This window comes from Scophthalmus maximus, chromosome 8 (genome assembly GCF_022379125.1).
Source record: "Scophthalmus maximus strain ysfricsl-2021 chromosome 8, ASM2237912v1, whole genome shotgun sequence".
Classification (NCBI taxonomy): domain Eukaryota; kingdom Metazoa; phylum Chordata; class Actinopteri; order Pleuronectiformes; family Scophthalmidae; genus Scophthalmus; species Scophthalmus maximus.
In genome coordinates this window covers 5,442,501-5,470,217 of record NC_061522.1, presented here as the reverse complement: position 1 = coordinate 5,470,217, position 27,717 = coordinate 5,442,501, and the positions used below count along the sequence as shown (strand labels likewise).

Below are 27,717 nucleotides of genomic sequence, written 5' to 3'. Positions count from 1 at the left end.
TGAGAAAAACAAAGGCCGACGTCGGGGGGGGGGGGGGGTAGTGGAAAGTGGGAGTTTTTCGAGTAACACCTGAACGCAGCACAAGTCCTCTCCTCCTCTGTCGGTTCCAGGCCCCTTAACACTCTTTGACAGTTTGGGGATAGTTGGCCCGCGGAGGAGCGCGCGTCAGGCTGCGCGTCAGGCTGCGCACTTTCCGCGCGTTTTACGCGTCGTTCCACCTGCGGCCGACACGGGCGCAGACCTCGGACCGGAGTCTGCGGCAGCCGCAGGACCAGATGAGCCCCGCATGGGACGCATGAGGCATCCTCAAGCAATGCGCTCTTTGATTTCCAGTGGGGTGTGAACTTTGACTTGGGGCGGACATGGACAACAAGCTGCTGCGGATCGCTCCGCACTCCCTGGCCCTGGTGCTGTCGCAGGTCGGCGCCGGGGCGGGTGAGGGGGACGCCGCGCTCCCGCTCGACCCGCAGCATCGCGCCGCGCCATCGGGCTACGAGGTCTTCGCCAGTTTCAAAGCGGTGAACTCGCGGCACTTCTGGAACGCGCCGCTGACGCGCGCCGTCTCCGCGGTGCTGTTCCTCGGCTGGATGGACGAGCGCGTGCTGCTGATCCAGGGCGCAGAGGCGCATCTGCAGGTCCTCAGGACCGGGTGGACCCGGAGGACGCTGCGGCCGCCGCAGGGCTTCGACATCAAGTGCATAGGTGTGTGTGTGTGTGTGTGTGTGTGTGTGTCCCTCGGTTACAACAACATTGACGGCAAAGTTGCTCTGACGAGAGGTTGGTGATTGGACGACGTCTTCGTGGCACGTGGTTGTGTTTGGAGACCATGAGTCTCGAGGTGTTTGGGTTATGGAGACAGAACATGGAGACCCCATCTAAACAATTCATCCGTGGTTTGGAGACAAACGTTTCTTTTATGTTCAGTTTGGATGACAAAAAACAAAAAGGTCACATCCAAAAAAAGACAGTGAGAAGAATGAAGTATTTTCATGGTGTGGAAGATGTTGGTACTAGTTCAGTCGTGTCCTCTTTGCACGCTGTATGTCAGCAGGACTTGGTTACTCCGCCGTGATATCTGCAGGGAATGGGCCAACCAATTCGAGTGAAGTCATAACTTTGATCACTGTCAATTCATCTGGTTCTCTGTGTATACAGTAATGTCTGCAGCTGTAGGCCCGTCTTACTTCTTGACTCGTGCGATCGAGCCTGAATTTTGATTTCAGTATCAAACAAGAGTACAATCGGAAGATTCCACCGAGAAGGAATTAATGTAATTGAAAGTGGAAACACTATATTTTACACTTACACAGAAAAAAAAATTAGTTTTGGCGGTTGTCGACCTGTCAGGTCCTTTTGTTAGTTTGTACTGATGTTTTTTTACGAAAAATATCAATCTTAGCTCAAGGTCCAGTTAGCATGCTTGTTCTGGAGCTTTCAATCGTATCACACAGTCCTCATCGGTGGATTGAACTTTTACTCCGTTTCTATGGAAATGTGGTTGTTCAACGCTTCTGTGATGCTCACAACATGGATATTCATCCATGCTGATTTAAAAATTACGATTTCCCGTCGTAGTTAATCAGACTGTTGTCTTTAATAATCCAATTCGCTGTTTTCTCATGTATTTACCTGCAGTTCTGCGGGGTGACCCATGCTGCCACGCCTCTTTTAACTTCAACGCCAATTCATTGGCATTGAACCTATTATGACCTGAGGTTTTTTTTTTTAAGATGGTATCACAAGTCTGTGAGTGGTAATCGAGGTTCTGCTGAGGAGGATAGAAGTTCAGGCAGCATCACACCTTATAACCCCAGCCATAGTTCATGTCATGTAGACAGAGCAGGGACTGGATCTGAGTTCTGCTGCAGGTCAACATTCCCACACTCCGACTCATCTTCTTCTGACAAGGCCATAATTCACTGTATGTGCTCGCACAGGTTTGGACGCCCTGAGTCTGTCAGCAAATCTAACCGTTGCACCCACCGTACTGCCCTCACAACTTTCTGTATCTGTGCGTTTGTGTGTGTGTGTGTGTGTGTGTGTGTGTGTGTGTGTGTGTGTGTGCACATCTAGAAATGAGAGAGAGACTTGCTTATGTCATAGATTATGTTTTTTTTTTTATCTATGTCTGTTTCACAATAGTTTATCGGTTCAGATCATCAATTTTTAACGGAGGGATGATGAAGAGGAAGAAGAAGACTTGTAGGAGTGTGACATTTTTTAATACTCATTTGTTCAGTCCATTCATGATCATTGTATAAAACTGACCGACGCATTTCACATATGGCCAATATCTTTAAAGTTTACTTAGGTCTGCAATTTGGGAGGCTGTGTGTTATAGGAGAGGAAATATTGATGCAGTTTCTATCTTACTTCATGCTGCAAACGCAGTATATTTCATGCCACACTAATCTTAATTTTTTACAATCAACATTGTGTTTGTGTAATTTTGAAAGGTGTTGCTTGTATAGTGGCAAATTCATGAAGAATAATCACCAGCTTCTGCAGCTCCCCTCAATTCTACAGAGCAGACATTCCCTCAAGAGTTGGTGCAGACCAAAATGGAGCAAAAAGAAAATTGACTATTGGAGTGTATTACTCCCACCAATATCTGATCATGCTGATTATGAGACGAGCTGCATCAGGACCCTATGACCTCAGCTTAACGAAGGTGTCCAGGGGGGAAATTCTGCAGTGTGTCCTTTTGAACTGGAGTGGCAAAAACACTGAGCAGCCTATTCAGTGTTTTCACAGAACTGCACATTTGAAAGTGTTACTGAATGTTTAAACCTGTCCATAGCTCTGTGAATGTTATCGTATTTCTACATTTGAGCTGCTTCGGGCTGATTGTATTGAAATGAAAAGCTTGCACTACCTCGGGGTCTGTAATAGTCCAGAGTCAAATCTCGAAATAGATTGTGATTGTGTGAAGCTGATCTTTTTCTGTGTCTATTCATCAGAAGAGGTGACGTATAGCTTCACGGACACTAACTCGAGCAAACAGTGATAAGCTCTGGAATGTTTGTCCTATGGCTAATAACTCACCAGACTCTATAATGTCTAAACCAACAGATTATATGCTGTTGTATGAAATAAGTTTTTCACAACTAGGCCCAGATTCTAGGATAGATATTGCCTCAGAAATCTAATTGATTTGGACCCACATTGAAAAGTCTCTTTGTTGTATTGCAATACATGTTACACTCTTGTGCTTTTCGTGCTCACCTGTGTGGAGGCCACATTATTGTCAATATCAACCTTTAGTTTAATGGTAAGCACATGTGAATTAAACTAGCAGTTCAATTCTAACCATTTTCTTGATAAAAAATGATCAAGAAATCTTATGTTTTTAATTCAGTTGCTGTTTTTATACTTATGTACAAAAAAGCTCCAACAGTAATGATCATACCAGTGCAATATTGATTTTGCAAAGTTGTCAAGATGTCCGTATGCACTTAATCATCATAAAAGTAATCACGTTTTAAAAAAGAACTTTGATGTCCGAATTTCACACACATTAGGTAAGAGCTGAGTCCAGATTATTCACCAAACTGCCCGGGAATGTTTGATCGGGGGCTGGGATCCAGAAAGTAGCTGGATTAACACATTTATACACAAGTAGTGGATTTTCGACTGTGTGGAAACCAAGTGTTTTTTAATTCTGACAATTCAATCTGATTAACTGAGGGACTTTGTATCCGTTAGCAGACCATACACAATGGACTGGGAGGAGTGTGTGTGCTGCTGAGGAAGGAAAAGGGGGACATTTGTTCAGGAAAACACTACTCTGCATTGCATTCCCTGCTACGGCTGACTCCCCCATTGGAAGGAAAGGGAGGGTCCCGGCAGAGAATTGGGGGAAATGTTAGACGCAGCGGAGAGGATTTGTTGCCGTTTATCTTAATGTCAGATCAGGATGTGTTCTGTTGGCTTTTGTCTTTCTGGTCATTATCTGGCCCTTTCCCCGTCCCAAAAGAGATGACTTTCAAAAAGAAGTGTGTTTTCATAAATGTTCCACTGGAGTGCAGACCACCGGCAAAAAGTGGAAATTTGTTGAGGTTGTTACAGGTCACAAATCCTTTCAGTGTTGGACTGCTCATACTGGCCAACCGCTTTCATAAAGAGCAGGATAATATTATCCTAATGTCATTATGTTAATATAAACACAGTGTACTAACATATGTTATATGCAGGATTTATCATGCATGCAGGGTTTATATCATTTTAATAAATCATACGACGTACTGTACATGTTCACACCCATCCAGTCCGCATTACATTTGTGTTATTTTACCCTGAGCTAATGTGTTGCACTGTGTACTTTTGTACATTTGTGTTCCCATGAGGATCAATCCTAAAACAATTGAAGTAAAATGCATGTTCCCATGAGGATGAATCCTAAAAAAATTGAAGTAAACCCCGGACTTTTCCAGTGTCAAACAGTTTGGCATATGACTTAAATACTACAATATAAATACATATAAATGTAAAAAATAACTTAAGTACATTCCAATCAGCTTCGGCTGCACTTTGTGTTTAATGCAAATTAACAATTGTTAGCATGCTAACACACTAAACTGAGATACTTAAAGTGGTAAACGCTTAACTTGCTGAACATCATGTTAACTATTAACTCTGTCACTGTGAGCATGTTAGCATGCTCATTTTAGCATTTGGCTCAAATCCCAGCTATGGCTAAGCATCAGCGTGCTAGCTATTGTCTCATGCTCATGTATGCATTTAGCTCAAATCCCAGATGTGGCTAAATATCAGCTAGTTAACTATTGTCACTTTAGCCTGCTCATGTTAGCATTTAGCTCAAATCCCAGCTGCAGCTAAATATCAGCTTATTAACTATTGTAAATTTAGCATGTTAGCATGCTCATGTTAGCATTTAGCTCAAATCCCAGCTGTGGCTAAATATCAGCTTTCTAACTATTGTCACTTTACCATGCTCATGTTAGCATTTAGCTCAAATCCCAGCTGTGGCTAAATATCAGCTTGTTAACTATTGTAAATTCAGCATGTTAGCATGCTCATGTTAGCATTTAGCTCAAATCCCAGCTGTGGCTTAACATCAGCATGTTAACTATTGTCACTGTGAGCATGCCAAAATGCTCACGTTAGCATTTAGCTCACATCGCAGCTGTGGCTAAGCACTGAGCTGCCACGGCTACACACGCTCAGTCTCATTTTTAACTAGGTCATGGACTCTGAGACCGTGACGCTTGGTAAACCCTGAGCCTCATGGTGCATCAATAATAAATCATGTCAACCTCCGCTCGGGGCTCCAACGAACAAATTATTTTTACCTATCAGGTAAATCGCTAAATAATTTGAAAAAATGATGGCCGAGATGTCAGAAAGTAGTGACATCTCTTAGCCTGAAGTGGTATGTCTCCAGATTGTTGGTTTTTATCTGACATAGGCTACGGTTCAAACCTGAGACATTTCATTCACTGTGAAAGCTGCAAATCTATACATTTGAGGAGGTGTCAACCAGTGAATGGATAATGACTGAAACGATTGATCAATTATTAAAACACTCGCTGATTCCTCTTCTGTTGATTGGTTAATCAATTACCGTACTAGTCGCTCCAGCTCTTATTAGCTCACATGTGGTGTATAGCCAGGATTTCTCAAGCAAAAAGATTGAAATGATTGCTGTCACTATATATAGATAGGCTACATGTATTTAACAAAATAACAACAATCCTCTCCACATCAGGATATGATGCTGATCCCCCCCCCCCCCCCCCCCCCCCCCCCACCCCCCCCCCCCCCCCCCCCCCCCCCCCCCCCCCCCCCCCCCCCCCCTCCTCAGTTTCCATAATTGTGTCTCACAGAGCGCGTTGAGACGAGATGTCAAATTTCCAGCAGCATTGCAGGAGTGTTTTCTGTGCATGTAGCAGCAGACGGTCGGTCCTCGTCAATGTGGTGTCTGTCTGCTCCTCTATCTGGAGTAACTGGCTCTTTAAGGGAACGGCACTCAAAGGTAACAGCTATGAGATCATCGGCTTGCGTCGTCATGGCAACAAAGGCTGTTGCAGCACTACTGAGAAATAAAATGGCTGGCGTGGTGTCGCTCTCCCTCCTCCTCCTCCTCACCCCTCCTCCCCTTCCTCCCCTCTTTCTCTTTGGTATCAGTGAACTGGAGCAGATTGGTTGTGACACCGTCCCCCCCCCCTTCCCTCCACTCGTGCCCCGTCCTGCCCTCTCACTTTGCTCCTTATTCTGTCCCTCCAACCGTCCATTCACACGCCACACATGTGAGTCAGCAGGAGTCTGCGGCGACTGCCACTCTGGACGTGATCAAGGTGATGCTTTTGGGGTTTTGGGTTGTTGTTTTTTTTCTATTGGGAATGTTGTCCGTACAGTTTAAGTCCCCGAATCAACCGGTGGAAAGCACTGATGAGACAAGCACAATTCAGCCCCCCTTTTTAAAAAAAACATGCCCTTCGGATGTGGCTCTGTCGAGTCTTTAGATCGGGTCTTACAGTCAGGTGAGACACAAAGGAGGAAGGAGGACGGTGGTTTAAGGGGCCCCTCGTCCTTCTAGGGGCAGAGCTAGGAGCACAGAGAGGGGGTGAGGGAAAACCAGATGGGGGACAGAGGGTGAGGATGGAAATGTAGCCACAGATTCAGAGCTCTTCCCCCTTCCATGGACATCAATTGAGGGCTGGATAGTTTTAATTTGTCTGTGTGTGTGTGTGTCTGTGTGTTTTGAGCTGATATTTGCTCTCCTCTCTGCCTTATGTATGTCCTCGATCTCTCTCACTCTCACACCCCCCCCCCCCAGCCTCAATCACCCAGACACAGACGCATGCATGCTCACGCAGAATCGCGCGCAGCAGGCGGATGCGCGCATACACACTCTCTCTCTCTCTCTCTCTCTCTCTCTTACACACACACACACACACACACACACACACACACACACACACACACACACACACATACTCACACACCCTTCCTGGAGGTGCTGGGAGCAGCTGCAGCATTAGCGTTGAAAGAGATTTGCCGTTGACTGGAGTTTGCATCCCCCCCTGTTAATGAATGGATGCTACGGCGATCGGCTCGGGAGCTTCTACCGTTGGATTGCGGGAAATGGTGGATATCTATTCCTGAATTTATTTAATTATTTCTATGCTCTCCATTTTTTCTCCCCACCCTCTCCTGGTGTGCTGTTGTCGAAAGGACGATGGGGTCTTGTGCTTGATCGGATAAAGATGGAGGTGAACGTGGCATCTCCCGTGCTCGGCATACTATTGAGGTTTCACTGCCCATTAGGGTGAATGGAGCTGTTATTTCTGTTTTTCTCTTTTTTTTAAGTGGGCTCTTTTGTTTTCCGGGGATCGGCCGAGCACTCCTGTGGTGAATTGAGCTATTGTCGAAGACTGGGCCTCTAAAGCTTTGAATCTTTGACCATCCATCCTTCCCCTCCCTTCCTTCCCCTGTTACTTTCTACTCAAAAGGAACAAGTGGATCCCGAAACCTCCACTGAAATCTCTCCTCGCCGTCCTCCTCACTTCCAATGCCCCATTTCCCTCATCTCTACCCCTGCCCCCCCACCACTCTCCTGCTCCCTCCTCCCACATCAGAGCGGCTACGTAATGTGCCTCCCTACGCATGCAAATGGGGATGCTACAAATGGTGGCTGGGACTGATGCCGATGAAAGGGTGATGCCTCGCGCAATCACCTGCACCTCTGCCGCCGCTGCCACCGCTCAAGATCAGCCTGGGAGAGCCCAGCAGCCGACGACAACCACCCACAGTGTGAACACAGTCGTTTGTAGCTTGCCCGTGGATGTAAATGAGACGTGTGTATGTGTGTGAAGGTGCACACTGGTTCCTGCCATGTCTGGTGTGTGATCGCTCTAGCGGGACGTTCTCACTGATGCGGGGGAGGCACTGAGCCTGAGGTTGGTCGACCTCCCCCTGCACACACCCCCTCCCTTCCCCACCTCCCTCTCTCCTTTCCCCGTCCTCCCCATTCCACCATCCCACCTTACCCCAGAAGCCCCCGGGGGGCGAAGACCACCTGGTTAAAGGGGTCACGATGAAGAAGAACCGTAGCAGCAATCCGCGGCGGGCCTGGCCCAGCTCGGAGCTCACTGAGCGCCCGCTGGAGCACAGTCTCTCCCGAAGTGAGAAAGACATCCGTGTGCAGAAGCAGCATCTTCCTCCCCCTCCTCCTCCTCATTTCTCTCCGTCCCCACCAAGTTATCGTGTGCCAGGTGAGTCAGACACTCCCACCAGGACAAGCTCCACCCTCCCTACACAGAGGAGGAGCTCGGAGTTTGCAAAGACACAGTTTGATTTGGGGGCGGAATATTTGGATGTTTTCTTTCTTACTGACGGACACATAATCACATCCTGCGTATTTACTGACCCACATTCAAAGATAAAGCCAATGGGAATGCACAGTTTATTTTATTTTTTACATTTGTCAGTTTTTCACCGTTCACATGTTTTCATGATGGATCATATATTCCTGAATTCCCCCAAAGTCCAGTAGTTGTCGATTGCATCACCTTTGCTCCAGATTCATATTTTGTGTTTGCCGAGATTACTTTGGGGCCGTCTCATATCACAAAGAGCAGTGTATCAGACTCTTTCATTCGCTCATATTGCCAACATTCTGGTCTTTCTCGCTTCATTGTAAGATGCAAAATCTAAACACTTACAACCCCACTTCCCACACCCGCTGGAGATTTGTGCACTCAGGAACAAAAAAAAAAAACATAGTAAAGACTGAATGGTTTTCTCTTTTTTTCTTTTACTGATTCGCTGGCAGATTTAGCTTTTCTTTTTTTTTTTCATGTTTACTAGGAACCAAGTAAAGCCCTGTAAAGCCACATGAAGCTTAAACGGCTGTGATACTAAGCAGAGATAACGTCATCGTGTTGCTTAACCGACCATTCAGCTGAGTGTGCTGAGGAGGCTGGGCCCCGCACAGACGGCCCAGGTGAAGGAGCTGCGAGCGCCGATGGACAACAAAACTTTTTTTTAAAAACCGGCAACGTTTATATTCCGTCAGCTACCTTGCGAACCTCAGGAAAGGGCAATTAGACCATTACGAATGATGATTGTTCACAGATTACGAGTCACAATTGGAACGCTGCCGTGTCTCCGTCGTAGTCGCGCGCGGTCCTCCGTCGACCGCCGGATTTAGGTCAGAGGAGAGGGTCACTACAGCACAGATGCTGCAGCGGTGCGTTCAGTGTGTTGCTTTACAACCCTTTCGGCAGAGCAGATGTTTTCTCTCAGAGGGGCTCGAAGCCGGGGGGGCCGGCCGGGTTGCAGGATGATCTCACTTCTCACTACACCGCTGACAGCAAAGGCAGATTGAATTCGACAAAAAAGGCCACTGAAGATCGGAGGCATTCTGTCACATTTTCAAAACGTGTGGACTCGTGTGAGCTTCCTCTCCTGTTTGTCAGATCATGTGAAAAGGATGATGGGGAGGGGGGGGGGGGGGGGTCAGGTGATGCAGCAGCTGCCTTGTTTTTGCTAACCTAGGAGAAAGAGGAGGAATGAGAGGCTAAAGGAAGCACAGGGAGGAGGCGTGGAGCCGTTGCAAAACTGCTGCTGTTTGACCATTACATCATAGCTTCACACGCTGCGCCTGCTGTTCATTCATGATCTAACTGTTGTCCTTGTGCCTCCTCCTCCTCCTCCTCCTCCTCCTCCTCCCCCCGCAGGTGACGTGTCTCCGATCAGTATGTCACCCATCAGCCAGTCACAGTTCATCCCGCTGGGGGAGATCTTGTGCCTGGCCATCTCTGCTATGAACTCTGCCCACAAGCCTGTCAACCAGGAGGCTCTGGTGGAGCACCTCACTGCCAGCTTCCCAGGTACGGTCCTTCTCACCTCGTTCCCAGAGCGGGACCAAAGCGCGCAGACACGCCTGGTCGGAAAATTAGCCGCTCCAGTGAATGCTGCGGTTATTTTGCTGTATCATAACCTGGTTTGTGATCGGCTTTTCATTAATCGCTGCCTTACGCAATTCTCCAAGCATAGGATTTACATACCTACTCTACTGTCATGCAAAGATCTATCTCACTTGATGGGTTCCTGACACGTTTCACATATTAATTAAGAATTGAGATATAACAACATGTTGCAAACAACATCAGGACGTTTTGGCAGGAATGTAGCTTAAAGGATTTGACGAATAACCAATTAACTGATCAACATCTTTTTATTTTAATACTGTTTGTCATTTGTCAATCAAGAACGCTGGCTCCTACTTCTGAAATATGACCCTTTTCTTTGTCATGTAATCTTTGGACATCTTTCACTTTTTTTCTTTCATTTAAAAGACAAAATGATCAATCAATCGCAGACCTAAACAGGGATATTGAAATTCACAAACAGTGTTGGTGAAACAAGGCTGATTATACTTAAGTCCAGTGACATTAACATGTTGATTTATGTGACATTGTCTTTGAAAAAAATTTTTAGGATTCTGTCTAATGATCAATCTTAAACTTTACTAGTTTGTTTTAACATAACAAAAGCAACCAGAGCAGCACTGATTCTTAAACTTGAGTTATCCAAAAAGCACATTTGATGTTGTTTTTATTATATTATTATATCATCTCTCGTTGAAAAGCTGAGTTTTTCAAGACCTTATAAGACCTTTCTGATAGCAGCTAGTAGTGCAACAAAGATTTTTGTAATTTTTAGTGTCTTTATGATCATTTTTTTCCCCCATCCCCAAATGTAATGCTTTATTCTACAAAATGTTCATAATGTGAACTTATAGGTTGCATCATTTCTTTGTAAAAAAAACAAAAACTTACACGGGTGATGTAATGTCAGGCAACACATGGTCTTGCAAGAATGGTTATGAATGGTGCTTAGTTAATTTATGGTTCATGAACTAAGACTCTTAGGAGACAGGAACTGAAGTGATCATTTTATTCCTTTATTAAAACATGGCTGAAATCTGAGATCATGTTATGGTATCAGTATAATAGACATATACAAGCCATGGGCAGGCAGATCTGTGTTAGCTGAGACAGTGGTCAATAGGAGAAAAATCGGTTTAGTCAACAAAATATGAAAAACAAAACCCCCTTTTGATGTTGTAAAATATGCAGAAAATAGATCTCTGATCATGCTCATAATTATCTAGAGGGTTATAAAATGATTAAAAGGCAGTTTTTTAATTCTTTACACTCCCATAAACATCAAATATTAACTCTGATGTACCAACCAGTTTGTTTTTATCTGTGTCAGGGTTGCGCAGCCTAGCTAAACTAAAAGTTTATTTTAAACTAAATCCCAACATTTCCGAAAGGTACTAAATATATACCTTTTATAGATATGTGAAATGTGTATTTCAGGGACATATGTGTAATGTGTAGACATCTATAATATTTCCAAGCTGGAATGGTGAATCTAGAAAAACCTCTCAGCTTCGGATTTAATATTAATTCAGGGTTGGAATTATTTGGCTTCAATTTAAATGTTGGAATAGAAGATTCGTTACTATTGAATAATACAGTTGGGAGTTTTTCTGTTTGAATGTCTTTTGTAGAGGAAATGTAACGATTGTTTTTTTTAGGTTAAACAATACTACAGATTAGCTGGCCATCAAAGGGGGTTGTTTTTTTTAACAATTTTACATGAATGATCTGACCATTTTGTCATGTCATTCATGCAACGGATTTTCCATTATAACCTGGGAAAAGTCAGTCTTACTCTTTTTTATCCCATTAAAAAAAGATTTTATGATTTTGATGATTTGAAAACTCAACACCAGTGCTTAAAATAATACTTAAAATAAAAAAAAACACAGGTATGAATTGAAATCAGTGAGTGATAAAAGCATCACATTTTACAAATTTTCCATGTTTATTATTATTATTATTATTATTATCTTATATCTCTTTGAAAATAATATATTTTTTATATCTCACCAATATTATCTGATAGCAGTTCTCACATATTGCTAGACAGAGTAATTTCTTTAATTACGCCTGTCCTTTTCTTATCTCCAAATTATTCCCAGGCGGCAACAAAATGTCCACATTTGCCTGTATTTTAATATATTTTATATAGCGTGGTCTATGTATATAAAACTGTGCATCGATCTGTGTTTGCTGCAGGTGTGCCTACACCCAGCTCAGAGGTTCTGCGACATACCCTGAACATGCTGGTGCGAGAGAGGAAGATCTACCCAACTCCAGAGGGCTACTTCATTGTCACTCCCCAGACCTACTTTATCACTCCCTCCCTCATCAGAACCAACAACAAGTGGTATCATCTGGACGATCGGCTGCAAGAGCGCCAACCGCAACAACAACAACAACAACAACAACAACAACAACAGCAGCAGCAACCTCAGCAGTGCACTTCACCTCCATCTGGCAACGTTACACCATCCACACCTGGCTGCCTGAGAGAGAGGCCTCCTCGCAAGAATCACAGTGACTATCGAGAAGACTCCTCCAGACATCACGCCTCTGCGCTCCAAAGTAAGTCACCAAAGGAGCACAGGGGAGATTCCTATCAAAGTAAGCCACCCAAGGACCACAATGGTGGAGAACCTCCAACGAGCACGGCAACCAAGGAGCACCGAGGAGAACCGCCTTCATATCCCTATCCCCCGCTTCCCTCCCCTCCTGTCCAGCAGAAACCGCCACCTCAAGATCCTGCTGAGAAGAGCAAAAGCATCACTTCTTTCCCTTATAAAACTGACACTCTGACCAAAAAGAAAGAAGGAAGTGGTGGCAGCGGAAGTGGCGAGAAGCAATCCAAAAGGTTTGGACTCAGGCTGTTCAGACTGAGTTTCAAGAAGGACAAAATGCGTCAGCTGGCCACCTTCTCAGCCCAGTTCCCCCCAGAGGAGTGGCCTCTTCGCGACGAGGAGGTGCCAACCACGCCCATTCCCCGCGAGGTGGAGATGGAGATTATCCGCCGAATCAACCCCGACCTAACAGTGGAGAATGTGGCAAGGCACACGGCTGTGATGAAGAGGCTGGAGGAACAGCGTACGCAGAAGAACAAGGTGGGGTCTTCGGCCCAGCACAGTGCACGCAGCAGGAGGGGAAGGGGACACCGGAGGGCTCCGCATGGTAAGTCCCGCTCTCATAGCAAACCCCGGACTTCTAGGGGAGACCCATCTGAGGGTTCAAACTGGGACCTTGTGTTCATGGAAAGAGATTACCGCTTCTTTAGCCACTCGTTAGTTCGCTCGCCTCGGGAGGCCATGTACACCGTGGAGCGCAGGCGAAGTGGAGGTGCAACGTACCTGGTCCACAGCAACCCGAACATTACTGAATCGTACTGCCCCGTTACCCCTGAGTGGGATGTGTCTGGGGAGCTAGCCAAGAGGCGGACGGAGATGCCCTTTCCTGAGCCGTCACGTGGAACGTGCCAGTCCAGAGTGCAGAGAAGTCACAGTCACAATCAGGACAGGAAGTCACGTCACGACAGGTCCGATCAGGCTAAAGAACGATCTCGGTCAATGGACAACTCCCTCAAGGGTCTGTCACTGGGTGCCCCAGAAGACTTTGACCCTAGTCTGGAGGAGCGTAGTCATTACTACACTGATGATGGCACCCTGCGAGCCACACAGAAGTCCTCCCACTACTCAAGGATCATGTTCTCTGCTGCTAAGTTCCACTCTGATTTTAATGTGCCTGATGTGGGGAAGGGGAGTTTGGACGAGTCAAGGATCCGGAGTACAATAGAGCGGAACAAAAGCAGAGACAGCTTGCCAACGTACAATGAGCTAATGGGACTTTCTCCTAAGCCCTCAACAGATGAGTACTTCCAGTGCAATACGTCAAATGAAACAATCCTAACTGCCCCTTCGCCTCAGGCAAAATCAGAATATGACACATTAACCTCATCAGGGGGACTCCGAAAGGGCTCTCCGGCTGACCGCCAAACGCCTCACCTCACCTCTCCTCATACGATGGAGTACAAAGAGGACTTGTCGGCAGCAAAAGGACAGAACGGCTCGGTGCGACTGACGCCAAGCCAGACGCCGGAGCCTGTGCAAAATGCCCGTTTGACGCCACATCAACACAATGTAGATCCCGGAGGGGGAGGAGGCAGTATGGTAATCAAGAGGAAAGAGATCTTCAGCAAGGACACTTTGTTCAAACCTCCACACAATGCCTTGTCCACAGGCTACGTGGACAGCAGCTACACCAAGTCCGGCACATTGCGGAAAGCCTCACATGCCAAATCAACAGAGGCCCTAGACAATCCTGAGCCCCAGCAGCCTTCCAATTCAGCCACTTCCTCCACGTCACCTGCAGTTTTACAGGGCTGCTTAGAGCCAACTGTCCCCTCCGCCTCCTTTGACTATTATAATGTATCAGACGATGAGGAAGAGGAAGAGGCAGAGGAGGACTCGCACAAAGAGTTGGCGACCACACAGGACAACAAAGACCATGGGGAAGGGGGTGGTAATGGTGGAGGCGGGGGTGGTGGTGGGGAGGGCACCATGCAGTGGCTCCTGGAGCGGGAGAAGGACCACGATCTGCAGCGGAAACTGGAGACCAATCTGACCTTGCTCAGCCCCAAGGAGACGGAGAACAGCAGCAGCCAGAAGTCGGCCCACTCTGCCCGTTTGGACAGCATGGACAGCAGTAGTGTCACAGTGGACAGTGGATTCAATTCCCCCAGGTATGCACAAAATTAATCACCTGTATATCACATAAAACTACAACCTGTGGTGTGTATTCAGATAAGTAATTGTTTGGGTTGCAGCTATTAATACACGTGTCAAGGCCAAATGATCTTTTTCTTATCTTGCTTTTTCTTATATTGATGTGAAGTGTATTCACTGTAGCTGATGATGTCCCAATGTGAGATGATTGACCCATCTATCACAAAGGATGACAGAGAGGGAGCTTCATATAGTTAAAGTGCAATTCAGGTCTTAATTAAATTAATAGATTTTTTGGTGACCCCTGGTCACCTATGATCACAAAGCATACAGCCTTTTAGTACCAGTTTTATTTGTCTTGTCTCGTATCTGCATTATGTATCTTTAATTAACTGAAATTATGGAGTTGTTTCAATCGATTGTTTTCTTATTAAGTTCACCCCGTATTGATGTGTGATGGTACACAATCCAGATTTGAACACTGAATAGGCAGGATTGTGCCCTGGAGATCAATACTTTTTCTTAGCACCTTTTACGGGCTTGTTCCAATTGTGCTATTTAATCATATAAAAAGCCTGTGAAACAAGGCGTGCTGACAACCTGCTGCCTTGAAAACATCATAATCATGGTCCGGGTCCGCCCAGTGACCTTTTTTTTTTACATGTCATCCCCCTTCCTCTTTCCATGTTACCTCTCACCATGTTTCCTGTCCACTCCTGCACCAGCTTCGTGCATGAACTGCAGTCCAGTAACAGTTTTTAACAGCAGATTTATGTATAGTATGTTGTTTTCAGTAAAATGTGTCCAGCAGGTTAATGCTCACACTCTGCTGCACCAGTTTCGACTCTGGATTGTGATTTTCTTTTTCTTTTTTTGTGAAGCACACAACTAAAACTGTAAATATGTTTAAGGGTGCACATCAGCACAATCTGATTTACAGATTCCACTTCCATTTCAAAGATGAAGATTGAAGCCAAACAACAAATCTGCACACAAACGTTTCGATTGGTCACATTGATTCTGTTGGTTTTCCTGACTGGAACGTGAAGAGGTTTTGTGATTCACAGGCACGGAGGATCACACTGAGTTGTGACAAATGAATGAAAATGTTGCTCTGTAACTGCTGGATGCGTAAATATGTTTGTGTTCACAACCTGTTTCTGCTGCCACTGACTGGCAACATTTTTATTCTTACTGTAGGTTTAAAGGTGACTTATTATGCAAAAAACACTGTGTTTGTGCACATAAATGTGTGTATCTGTGGAGGCTGTCAGCCCACAAACTGTTTTTTGTGAGCTGGCTAAATTCCACACCCTGGCTCTGAACAACTGGTTCAGATTTCTCTCCCACTGTGATGTCACAGTTGGACTCTTTTGGGGGGTAACCCCGCCTGCAATCTGAGAACTTTCATATTTCTGGTGAAAGGGCGTGACATTCCCTACACATTTTGAAATCGGTTGACCAATCACAACAGACTCGGCCAGCTGGCCAATCAGAGCAGACTGGGGTTTATCGGGAGGGGCGGGGCTAAAAGAAATCCAGGCGTTTTAGACAGAGGGTGAAAAGAGGAGCTGCAGGAATGGGCAGTGTGAGGACACTGATGCCTTTTCTGAACATTAGAGCATGTCAACCTTTTCAAGTGGTAACCCAAATTAAAAGTATGAACCTGAATATGAGCATTATATGTCACCTTTAAGTTCTCTTTTCTATGTATGACATACATTTTTTTTTTGTGTGTTTCCTTTTCGTTTCCTGAAAGGAAATGCGTCCAACTTCATTCTCTCATCAACTGCTAGTGTCCTTAACCAAAATATGCTTTTAGATATTTTCAATTGCATTTTGATGATGGTAATCTTTTTTATCTCACCAAGCACCACTTAAGCTGTTATGCGATGTGAAATTTATCAATGACGATGTTTAATCCATGGCGTTTTTTTCTCCCTGTTGTGCAGGACACGTGAAAGCCTTGCATCCAACACATCCAGCATTGTGGAAAGCAATAGACGGCAGAATCCAGCACTGAGCCCAGGCCACATTGGCACCAGTGGTATCGGACTGCCATTCAGCTTTCGCACCATCCCAGAGCCCCCCACCACGCAGCCTGAGAAACTCCAGAAGTCGTCGAACTGCCTGGCCTCCATCACCAGCGTCTGACAGGCAGCACAGACTGTGGCCGTGGATAGGTGGTGGTGGTGGAGGAGAGAGGAAGCGAGGTGTTTCACCATTTTGACCCTCACTTTTCCTCAACCAACACACACACACACACGTACATACACATGAAGAAAAAGAAACAAACACACACACACACAAACACACACACACACACACTTACATCTTCAGACTCCTGAGAATCCATTTACTGGGACTGTTACAAAAACAGGCATGGCTTCAAGAGACTGTTCCCACAGCTTCAAGAACTTTACTGCAAAAAAGAAGAAGAAGAAGAAGAAAAACTACAGAATATCAAGACCACAGTAGGTGAAGAGAAACCTACATGGAGTACTTTGATTTTGGTGACATGGACTCTAGTTTGGCTTATATCAAGATTCTTGATTATTGGTATTGGAAAGTAGTAGACTATAGGATTCAAGTTACATTTGGAAATATCAAAAAAAAAAAAGTTTTTATATTACTTAACAATACATGTCCAATTAAATGTTCTCCTTCCTGAAATAGCGTCAAGTTCTTCAGGACAATTCAATGTATCAGCACAATGTCGAGACAATAAAAGTTGATCCTGAGAACAACGAATGAAAGATATAAAAAACATAAATCAGCTCAGATTTGTGTACCGCAATGCAAATGATGTATGTATACTCGATACTTTTGATATCCTAATTATTATAATGGTGGTATTAAAGATGCTATGTGACCAAAATGATGTTTGGACAAAATTGAGCTGCACCTCTCACCCTTCACATGTACATCACAGAACATTCAACACAACATCTCACCACAAGGTCGGTTTTGTGACGGGTCCGGAGCTTTTAATCATATCGAGTGATCTTCCTCGGCCGATTGAGTTCGCTCAGTTGTCATGGTGTTGAAGATTCTTTTGTAATTCTAAAACTCGAATGAATGAATGAATTCATTTTTCATTATCATCACATTAATTTGCTTCTAAATAATGATTGATTTGAAACAATTAACAGATTCATGAGGTCTCAAACGTGGTGTCAGTATAAACATTTTGGGTTTAAGTTAAGTTGGTCATTTTTTAAAATTTCATTACTTTTGCCTCAAACGGTGTAGACACTGAATTATGGGAACTGTAGGCAGCCATAGATGTTGGAAAACTGTAGACGGACACTTCATTTGGATTTCTGTTTCTATTTTCAGTAGGAAATGGTTCCAAATGAAAACTCTGATTACTATGGAAGAGTATTAGAGCCAGGCATAAGACCAAAAAGGAGAAAAGGGAAGTTGAAATGTTGAGAAAAGAGTTGAAATTTTTTTGCCTTTTGGTAGAATAAACTCAAACTCAAAAGTCCTATGTTAAAGTTGAAGAATATGTCAAACTACTAATGTGAGTGCATGTGACTGCCTCCAAATAAATGAATTGGGGGAAATTGTCCTCTAAACTAAAATCAAATAGTTAACAAGCAAATCCTTTTTTGCACATAAGCTCATTGTATAAATCAATGTTGCGGTTTTTGAAGAGAAAAGTTCATCTGTTCAGAAAGAAGAAACCACAATGCTCGGAAAGACGGACCAGAGGCGTCGACTTTATTCTCGTCATTTCAACTTCATTCCTTGAGGAAAACAAATCTTCCTCTCAATTATTTTTGTCATGCCTGGCCCCAAATGCTCTTCCGTAGATAACTGATTAGTTAATCGTCATAAAATAAAAATGGCAACTATTTTGGTAATTGATTATTCATTGCGTAAAATTTTAGGCAAAATGGCAAATACTAATTAGCTTCATTCTCCCAGATGTGAATATTTTCTGCTTTTTTTTAAAGGACAAAATATGACATTTTATGGAATCACCATTGGCTTATTATAATTGTTAGTTGCAGCCCTGGTGAACTGTTGGCCAAAGGATTAAGTTGTGCGATATTTGCTGCAACAGCATTTGAAAGGCTCAGTTCGATTTATTTAAAATTTCAATTTTCATTTGAGAAAATAGATGTCAGAACTTTTAGAGCTAAAATTATTTTTCATGCAAAAGTGGTAGATATTTTATTGGATCTATTTTTTTTAAATGTGAAGATTTGCTGATTTACTTTGTCTTAATCTTTTTGGGGGAAAGTGCATATATTTGCAATTTGAACTGTGCTTTAAACAAAGCAAGACATTTGAAGGTTACATTTTCACCATTCTCTTACATTTAATGGAAAAAAAAACAGTTAAACAACATTACTGAGATCATTTGCTCAGTGGTAAAGGTAATAAACAAAAACTAGTGCTCTCGAGGGTCTGAAATCCTACAGAAGAATTCATGCACTTGTGGATTAGATTGGGAACAACGGGAAATTTCCAATGGAAAGCTTTTTATTAGAAAACATATTTCAAGTTTTAAAAAAACCAAACTGTTCTTGTCTTTGCAGATCTACTAGAAGATTTTTATTATGGATTTATTAACATTGCTCCTACTCCAATACAAGTGAGTGTCAGAAGTTTTTTTGTTTTTTGTTTTCATGTCGGCACAAAAAAGGTTTTGTTCACCTTGACAGTTCTTGGTTGGCGGTGGCAGGCTCAGTGGTGTTGATCTCAAAAACCTAAGCAAATAAAAACCAAAACTATATGCTTAGATGGATACAATTAGTAGGTAAGTGAAATGAGATGATATGTAATTTGGGTTAGCTGGTCCACGAGTGACTGCAGTTCCCCATGTGACCTGTGGATGGAGACAAAGTTTAAAAACACTGCAGCTGATCTGACACACTGCTGCAGCTTTACAGGGTCAGACATCGTTGTGAAACTACAGGCTAAGTAAGCAGGCTGACCCAGGTCAACCGGACCCAGCCCTCATACAAGGTGATCAGGGCACAATGCAAAAAAACGTTGCACAACATGAACTACACAGAGCTTTCTCTTCAAAATAAAAGCTCCAATTAATAGTGTTATGTTAACGTGAAACAAGCCTTTTAGGAGATTTACAAATATTCTGTGTTCGTCTCAGAACTCATACAAACCTGCAATTGCCAAAGTGAAAGTAAAACTATACATATATATATATATATATGTACTATAAATTGCTGTAGCTCTGTTTTATAGCTCTGACCTTCGAAAAGCTCAAAGTTGGCGCCCTCTCGTGGGTGACTGGTACTATTACCATAGCCTCAAACAGCTCTCTCTCTGTGTGTGTGTGTGTGTGTGTGTGTGTGTGTGTGTGTGTGTGTGTGTGTGTGCGTGTGTGTGTGTGTGTGTGTGTGTGTGTGTGTGTGTGTGGCACCTGAAGCTCGTCAAACTGATCCTATAAAGGTAAGTGTCTTGTCCTCCTGCACTTACAAGCCGCGGTGTCAGAAATGGTTCAAAATATGTTCACAGAAGGTATAAAGTTCAACAACATCAGAGAAACGAAATTTAGACTATAAGACTGAGAAATATATATATATATATATATTTTTTAAACCAAGAAAATGAAAAATCTTCATCCATTTCAATATTTTTTTCCACTAAGATTTCATTTATACTCTATTTGAACTGAAACACACATAATCTTGACAGTGTCAATTATTTATCATAAGAAACCATCCACAGTACGATAGTGTGTCGGGTCTATGAGGTTTGACCTTTGACATGGAGTATGGAGTCTACCACTAGTATCAATTATTTTCAGTGTTTAATTGTAATGAAATAATAAAAGTATCTTTAAAAAAGTGAGAGAGAGAAGGATACTGTCAATTGTTTCATTACATTTGCATTGCAAAAGGAGACAGGACAGCAACAGGAGATCTGATTGGACGGTGTTCACATGGTGGTCAGACCACGGGGATGGTTAATATTTTAGTGTCACACTCTTTTGGACATCTTTAAATTACAAAAAGCTGCATTTTTAAAATTTAGTATAAGTTGAAGCATTGTGCGTAAACTGGAAATAAAAAGGATTTTTAGTTGGAATATGACACAAACATAACAACAAAACCCCAAATTATTAAAAAAAAAAGTTATCTAAGAGAAAATTAATACTTTTTTTGAATTAAGAATATTTTTTGGCACAAATTGTTTCCTAAGGTGAAGAAAGAAAATATGTTGAATTCATCATTTTAAACACAAAATCTGACAACAAAATAATCATTTGGAATAATTGAACTTTGTATCATTCATTTTGAGTTTTTGAATGTGTCATGTAAAGTGTTGAATATATAGATTCTACTTTATCAATTAATTATAATTTAACCAAAAAATAATTCAGGCTTCCCCTCAAAGGAGAACACTTGTAGAAATAAAGTCGACAACGGACGGGGCTTCACGTCATGACGGGAAAACAAAACACTCAGACAATCTTTATGCTTTTTTAAAGAGTAGTTGTTTTTTTTTACTTTGCTAAACAGGGAAACTGAGTGACTTTTGTGTAATCTGTGCCATCGATGCCCATCATCATCATCATCATCAGGTAGACAACAATGTGCGTATACATCATAATTACCACAACGGTAAAATGCCGGTTTTTGATTCATCATGGCACTTGTAGTAGTACACAACATGAAATACAGCAATTAACATATGAAAACGCGTGTCTTTTTGGTTTTTTTTACCTGTGTATTTTTTTTTATTGACTGATGCAGAGGACGTCTTCTTGTCCCGTGTCTCTGAACTACAGACACGGAGGTTGGAATGATGAAACAGAAACTACAGTGGATCAGGGTCACCTGGAGCTTGGCACGTACAGCAGTGAATGAGTCAACTTATAAACATGCAGCTTACACACACACACACACACACACACACACACACACACACACACACACACACACACACACACACACACACACACACACACACACACACACACACACACACACACACACACACACACACACACACACACACACACACACACACACACAGTTTCTCTATGAATTTCCCCCGAACGACACACACTTACACGTTATGAATTCGACAAGTTTGTGTGTGTGTCCAAATGTTAGTTGGGAAAAATGCACACAAGTGTCTTTGTGTATTTGTGGACATGTGTGTGTGTGTGTGTGTGTGTGTGTGTGTGTGTGTGTCTCTGACAGCAGCTACACAAATGACATGAACACACACATGCACGGTATACACCATCTCTCACACAGACTACATTTCCCGTGTTGTTGTTGTTGTTGTTGTTGTTTTTTTTTTTCCAAGATAAAACCATTCGAGATCTTCAAACAGATGAAATATGCCGCCAAAAAATCCTCGAAAAACACTCGACCTCCGCTATAGCATACGTTTGGCTCTAAGGCAATATTGTAGTTCCACAGGACTAGTGCTGTTGTCGCAGTGTGCCGATTCCGCACGCTGACTCGCCTCCGCTTGAAAGCCATCATTCAGTCATTCAGTGTATTTTTAATTTTTTTTTAATTTTAGCACCATGGGAATATCTCCTTTAATCAGAAACGCGTCACTCCCGAGAGAAAAAAATATTCCCTTTTAGATATACACTGAAGAATAAAATAGAAAAAATTATTTTCTTATGATTATTGGGCTCGAAGAGGGAACATTCATGACAAATCAATAACAGCATGGACACACGACACAATGCAAGGCTTACCATTAACATCACAGATCATTCTCCATTTACAGTTTTTATTTTCTTGACTTTTTTTTCCCCGTTTCACAACGGTCGTCTGCACAAAAGCTGTAAGCAACAAAAAAAAAAAAAGGAAAAAAAAGGGGGGCAAAGGACGGGCTTCGGCCTTTTGTTTGTTCTTTTTCTCTGTACACACGTACACACACACACACACACACACATACAGTAAACACAGTGGGCTTCACAATAAGACATGACACAAAATCCTCTGCAGCCGTTCTGAGCTGGGTTTGACGAGACCAGTTCCCAGGCATCAAAGGCAAAATATGAACGTCTGTTCTAGTGTTTGTTTTCGTCCAATCACAGTAAAGTCGCACAGTTCAAGGAGTAAGGAGCCAGAGGAGGCCCCTGGACGCGTTTTCCTTGTCGCTTATTTAGTTCCTCAAGCATCCACAGTCTTACAATGTCTGAATATGGTTTGTGTGCGCTCGTGAGTCTTCCGTTGTGCAGCAGTGAGTATCTCAGTTAACTGATCAGGATCCTCTGCGGCTTCAGCCTGATGTGCAGTCATGAAAGCCATCTCCTGCGTGAAAGTGGCTCGCTCACTCACATTTCCCCACATTTGTAGAAACGCGTATAGATATCCTGTTGTTGTCGTCCCCCCCCCCCCCCCCCCCCCCCCCCCCCCCCCGTCTCATCCCAGATTGGACGACCTGTGTGGACCCACAGACGGAGACACGTGTTCATGAGAGTATTGTTTTCAAACTTCCAAACGTCTCCACAAAAAGTCCACGGAAGAGAGGGGGGACAGGCTGTAACGTTTTTTCTCGTTGCCATGGCGAAAGGTCAGGGTGAGAGACAGTGGGGGCTTGGAAGGGGGGGGGGGGGCTGCACAGGGGTCAGGGGTCCCCGGGGCTCCGTGTGGGGTCATTTCCGGGTGTGGAGGCTCTCCTGGAACTTGGTGCTGGTGTAGCGGACGTGGAAGCCCTTCTTGCTGATCGTGTCGTCGCTGTGGAAGCGGATCAGCATGGCGTCGCCGGGTGAGTAGATCCCCTCCCTGGGCTGAGGAAGGGGGGATGGAGACACACCCAAAGGTTCATACCAGAGCTTCTGTAGGTTTTAGCTCATTTTCTATTCATAAAATAGTCTTGACATCGCAGGTGTATGTCTTTCCATCTTCCAGACATGCACAATATTAAACTTCAGTAGCACTTTATTACAGCTTCATTCGCTTCATTTAAAGTTTGCTTGAGTTGTGTTCATAAAAGTTTAATGTTAAAACTGTGCTGTAGGGCTGAAACCAACGATTCTTTTCAGAATCAATTCATCTGTGGATTATTCTCTCGTTTGATCGATTAGTTGTTTGGTCCATAAAATGTCGTCAAGTGGTGAAAAATGTCGATCGTGTTTCCCGAAACTCCAAAATGATGTTTTTCGACAGCAAAGATATTTAGTTTACTGTCACAGAGGAGCAAAGAAACCAGAAAATATTCACATTTAAGAAGCTGAAATCAGTGAATTTTCACTTGTTTTTCCATAAAAACTACTTGAACCGATCAATTGATTATCAAAATAGTTGGTGATTAATTAACAAATCGATTAATCGATTAACTGTTGCAGCTCTACTCTGCTGTAAGAAGTGAATTTCCCCTGCGTGTGATTAATAAACTTTTAAAAGTGCGTTTTTTAGATTTTCATACCAAACATAAAAGAATGGAAACTTAACAGTTTCCTGGAATGAAAAGGAAAAGAGAAAAAAAAAAATCTAAAACTCCTCTACACCAATGCGTGACCAAATGGCTAGCAATATTTTTTAATCATATATGATTTTGTAGTTGAAAGACACAGCAGACACTAGTCTGCCGTGGATACACACCTCTCCTTCAAGAGGACACTGAAAGGTTTGAAGAGTTAGGCGGATTGATTATATGATTATGATTATATTTGCCTTGGTAAAAATTTTGAGCTGGATATCGTACTGTCCATAACACATCCCTTATCTGTAAATCAAACAAGAATAACTGTTGAATCTGCTTTGGTTTTTTTTTGGCAGGACATTAATAAAAAATCTGGCATGTTAATTAGTAATTATGGCAGAAACTATACAATGGATGGGAAATGAGCAACAGTTGTTCACAGAGAAAGAAGATACATAATGCTTGTTGGTGGGATCAGTTAAATTCTGGTTTTGATCTTTTCAGGAAATTTATTGTTAATTAAAAAAATAATAATTGAATATCACTAGCCGAATGAAAAGTGGAGGAAATACATCCAAGGAGCTAAGACTGCGTGGCATGAATTCCACAGTGGTCATAAAAAATGTTACTGGTCATTAAAACGCCACTGTCTGGAATGACTCTTTACAAATGTTAAAGATTCAAACCCTTAGTTGAGACATTTACGGAGCCTTACCCCTGAGCCGCAGAAGCGGCCGAGCCGATGTGAGTTGGCGTCGTACCCGTTGTACAGCTCAATGTAGTCATAGCCGCAGTCGGCCTCCTCCTCCACCTCGAAGGTGATGAAGCTCAGCTCGATGCCGTAGCCCTGCTCGGCCGTCAGCAGCCACTCGCAGTCGGTGTGACCTGGGTAATTGTTGTCTCCGAACTGGGAGTGGGAGTAGAGGTTCTTCTGGCGGACGTCGGCCTTCAGACGACCTCCGCACTCTGCAGAGGAGAAAAAAATCCACCTTCACAGTTTTGTCATGGCCAGACATTCATGAAATTCAAATCAGGCTCTCATGAAGGATTGCCATCCTGTATGTGCCGCCAATCACCACCAGGGGGCAGTGTTGCTCCTAAAAAAACTAGTCAAACTCCGAGCAATTCAAGAGTGATGCTTCTTACCGACAGAAAACCTCTCACACACACACACACACACACACACACACACACACACACACACACACACACACACACACACACACACACACACACACACACACACACACACACACACACACACACACACACACACACACACACACACACACACACACACACACACACAGTGTTGCGCATAAGTACATGAAGTCATTCAACCTCGACAACACACATAAACGTGATGCACATCCACACGGACAGGCACCTGTGGAGTGCGTCGCCTGGAAGCCCTTCCTCTGCACCGAGGCGTCCGAGATGAAGCGCAGGTACATCTTGTTCCCGGTGGAGACCAGCGGCTCGGGGACCTTGCTGCCGCACAGCCGGCCCAAGATGGCCGCCGTGTCGCTGTCCCCGTCGAAGGCCTCCAGGTGGTCGTACGCGCACTCCTGATGCTGCTCGATCTCAAACTCGTTGAAGGTCTGGAGCGAGAGAGAGAGAGACACAGAGCGAGAGAGAGAGAGAGGTGGATGAGTGAGATATGAAGGGGGGCGTTGATGATGCAATAACTGCTGACCTTTGACCTGTGAATTGTCCAGATTAGGCGAGACAGTGAACTGCGAGCACGTCAAATTGATCTGTGTTCATCTCTGATACAGTGAGGTGACAAGAAGATGAGATTGCCTTTCTTCTGTTGTAATTTTGGTGAAATTACCCTTTAAATCAAGGGCAGACGTTTTTAACATTCATATGTCATTACAAATTAGTGTAAACCTGGTAATGGATGGAATATTTTTTTTTTACAGAAGTTGCATTGTCTGTGCTTTGACGGCATGGTTGGAAAACAACAAAAATGAAATCCAAAAGTTTGAGCTGTTCAAAGTTTAAATTCAAAGGACGTTTTATAAAAACAATACATGTTTGCATTTCATGCTTTTTTTTTTTTTTTAACACATCAGAGATAAACCCCCCCTGCCCCCCTCTGACTTCGCCTACACGTTGCTCACGCGCTGACACGGATGTACAAAAGTGTCACGATTCATAATCTCATCAAGTCCCCGCCAGCTGACTCATAACACCTCGCAAGCCTCTCTCCCTCCCACACACACACACACACACACACACACACACACACACACACACACTCACACACCTCTCCGTCCGTCTCCTGAGCCACGCGTCGGTTTATAACGAAGCAGACGGAAGGAGAGAGGAGAGTGAAGGTGGACCGAGGTGACGATGTCATTACTGAGGGGGCAAGTGTTGGATTCCGGCGATGGCGGTCGCCACAAGAGGTTTTCTAACTGTGGCTCAGGTGAGACGCTAGCTTTTCGATCTGTATTCAGTGTGTGCGTGTGTGTGTGTGTGTGTCAGATGGGGTAAATAGGCAATAACAGAATGACCTAAATATGTTCCGATTTCTGGTATTAAATTTACCTCACTGTGATGTCATCACTGTGCTGTGGATATAGAGCGCACCCCTGCTAATCTCAACACACACACACACACACACATGCACACACGCACGCACGCACGCACGCACACAGAGAAAGCAGGGCGCAAAATACACATTTCCAAATCTGTGTGTAAATCACACGGCGAAGAGGTGTCACCACGTGGGGCAAACAACCTGTATAATCACAGCTGATGATGTAATGCGATTTCAGTTATGTAAGCGGCGATAAGAGACTATCAAAACTTAATGACAGTTGATGACACTTTTTCGACGACACGCGGCGAGTTCAGCATGCGGCGGCAGAGCCAGATATTCATATAATACTCTGTACTATGTGTGTGTGTGTGTGTGTGTGTAACGCACCTGAGACATTCATACCCTGCTAACACCGTTAACAGAACACCATCTGTCTGAGCTGAGGGTAAATGGACTATACATTCTCTCTCTCTCTCTCACACACACTCACACAGCTTCCACTCACACATTCAGGTTCAGTCACATGGTTCAAGATCGAACCACGGACCATGTGGCGACCCGCTCTATGTCCTGAGCCACAGCCGCCTTCGCGCACTGTGCACTACACTGTCCTGTATAATAACCTTGCAAATCGGAACTTTTCAACCCCAATTATCCAATGGGCACGTGACACTGCCTCCTTTCAGCCGGGAAAATGGGAAAGTGTCTTTATCAGAAACAAAACTCTTCATTGACAATGTTGTTAAGCCTTTATATATATATATATATATATATATATATATATATATATATATATATATAACCGTGTTTTTGGAATAGATACGTAACTCAGAAAAAACACAACTATCTGTGTCATCATATGAATGCCATCATGATCAAACGTGTGTCCATTTACCCTTTACACACACACACACACACACACACACACACACACACACACACACACACACACACACACACACACACACACACACACACACACACACACACACACACACACACACACAGATGGCCAGTGCCCAAGGCCTCTTACTGACGCATGAGCAGCACACGCTTGTAGTTTGCCCCCGAATGAATAAACACGCACTTTCTCCCCCATTCACATTTGGGTTTCATATGTGGGGGGGGGGGGGGGGGGGGGGGGGGGGGGGGG

The 27,717-nt window shown here is 43.7% G+C and overlaps 2 protein-coding genes across 5 annotated transcripts in view; one reads left to right on the top strand and one right to left on the bottom strand.

Annotated features, from left to right (window-relative positions):
- The first annotated feature begins 119 nt into the window (after positions 1-119).
- Positions 120-17,513, top strand: stox2a (storkhead box 2a). 3 transcript variants are annotated; one of them, XM_035637275.2, is made up of 5 exons: positions 572-702; positions 7,476-8,237; positions 9,705-9,857; positions 12,120-14,652; positions 16,588-17,513. In XM_035637275.2, exons 2-5 carry the CDS (start codon positions 8,060-8,062, stop codon positions 16,787-16,789), a joined length of 3,066 nt encoding a protein of 1,021 aa, XP_035493168.1. In that variant the 5' UTR covers positions 572-702; positions 7,476-8,059; the 3' UTR covers positions 16,790-17,513. The 3 variants fall into 3 exon arrangements, with proteins under 3 accessions (XP_035493166.1, XP_035493168.1, XP_035493167.1); XM_035637274.2 differs by having other exon boundaries at positions 579-702; positions 7,333-8,237; XM_035637273.2 differs by lacking the exon at positions 7,476-8,237 and having other exon boundaries at positions 120-702.
- Positions 17,514-22,999: 5,486 nt separating this feature from the next.
- tll1 (tolloid-like 1) overlaps positions 23,000-27,717 on the bottom strand; it is a 51,934-nt gene continuing 47,216 nt past the window's right edge. For both annotated transcript variants that reach the window (XM_035636834.2, XM_047333832.1), the window contains 3 exons: positions 25,401-25,614; positions 24,729-24,979; positions 23,000-23,378 (listed from right to left, as the gene is read on the bottom strand). In XM_035636834.2, the coding sequence (XP_035492727.1) occupies positions 23,244-23,378; positions 24,729-24,979; positions 25,401-25,614 (600 nt within the window). In that variant the 3' untranslated portion in view covers positions 23,000-23,243. The remainder of the gene's footprint in view (positions 23,379-24,728; positions 24,980-25,400; positions 25,615-27,717) is intronic.

What these genes read in the sequence shown, in the direction of transcription:
- stox2a (XM_035637273.2), top strand. Translation starts at nt 363, where the DNA reads ATGGACAACAAGCTGCTGCGGATCGCTCCGCACTCCCTGGCCCTGGTG. An exon ending in CTTCGACATCAAGTGCATAG is followed by an intron (nt 703 to 9,704) that starts GTGTGTGTGTGT and finishes CTCCCCCCGCAG; the next exon opens with GTGACGTGTCTCCGATCAGT. An exon ending in CCTCACTGCCAGCTTCCCAG is followed by an intron (nt 9,858 to 12,119) that starts GTACGGTCCTTC and finishes TGTTTGCTGCAG; the next exon opens with GTGTGCCTACACCCAGCTCA.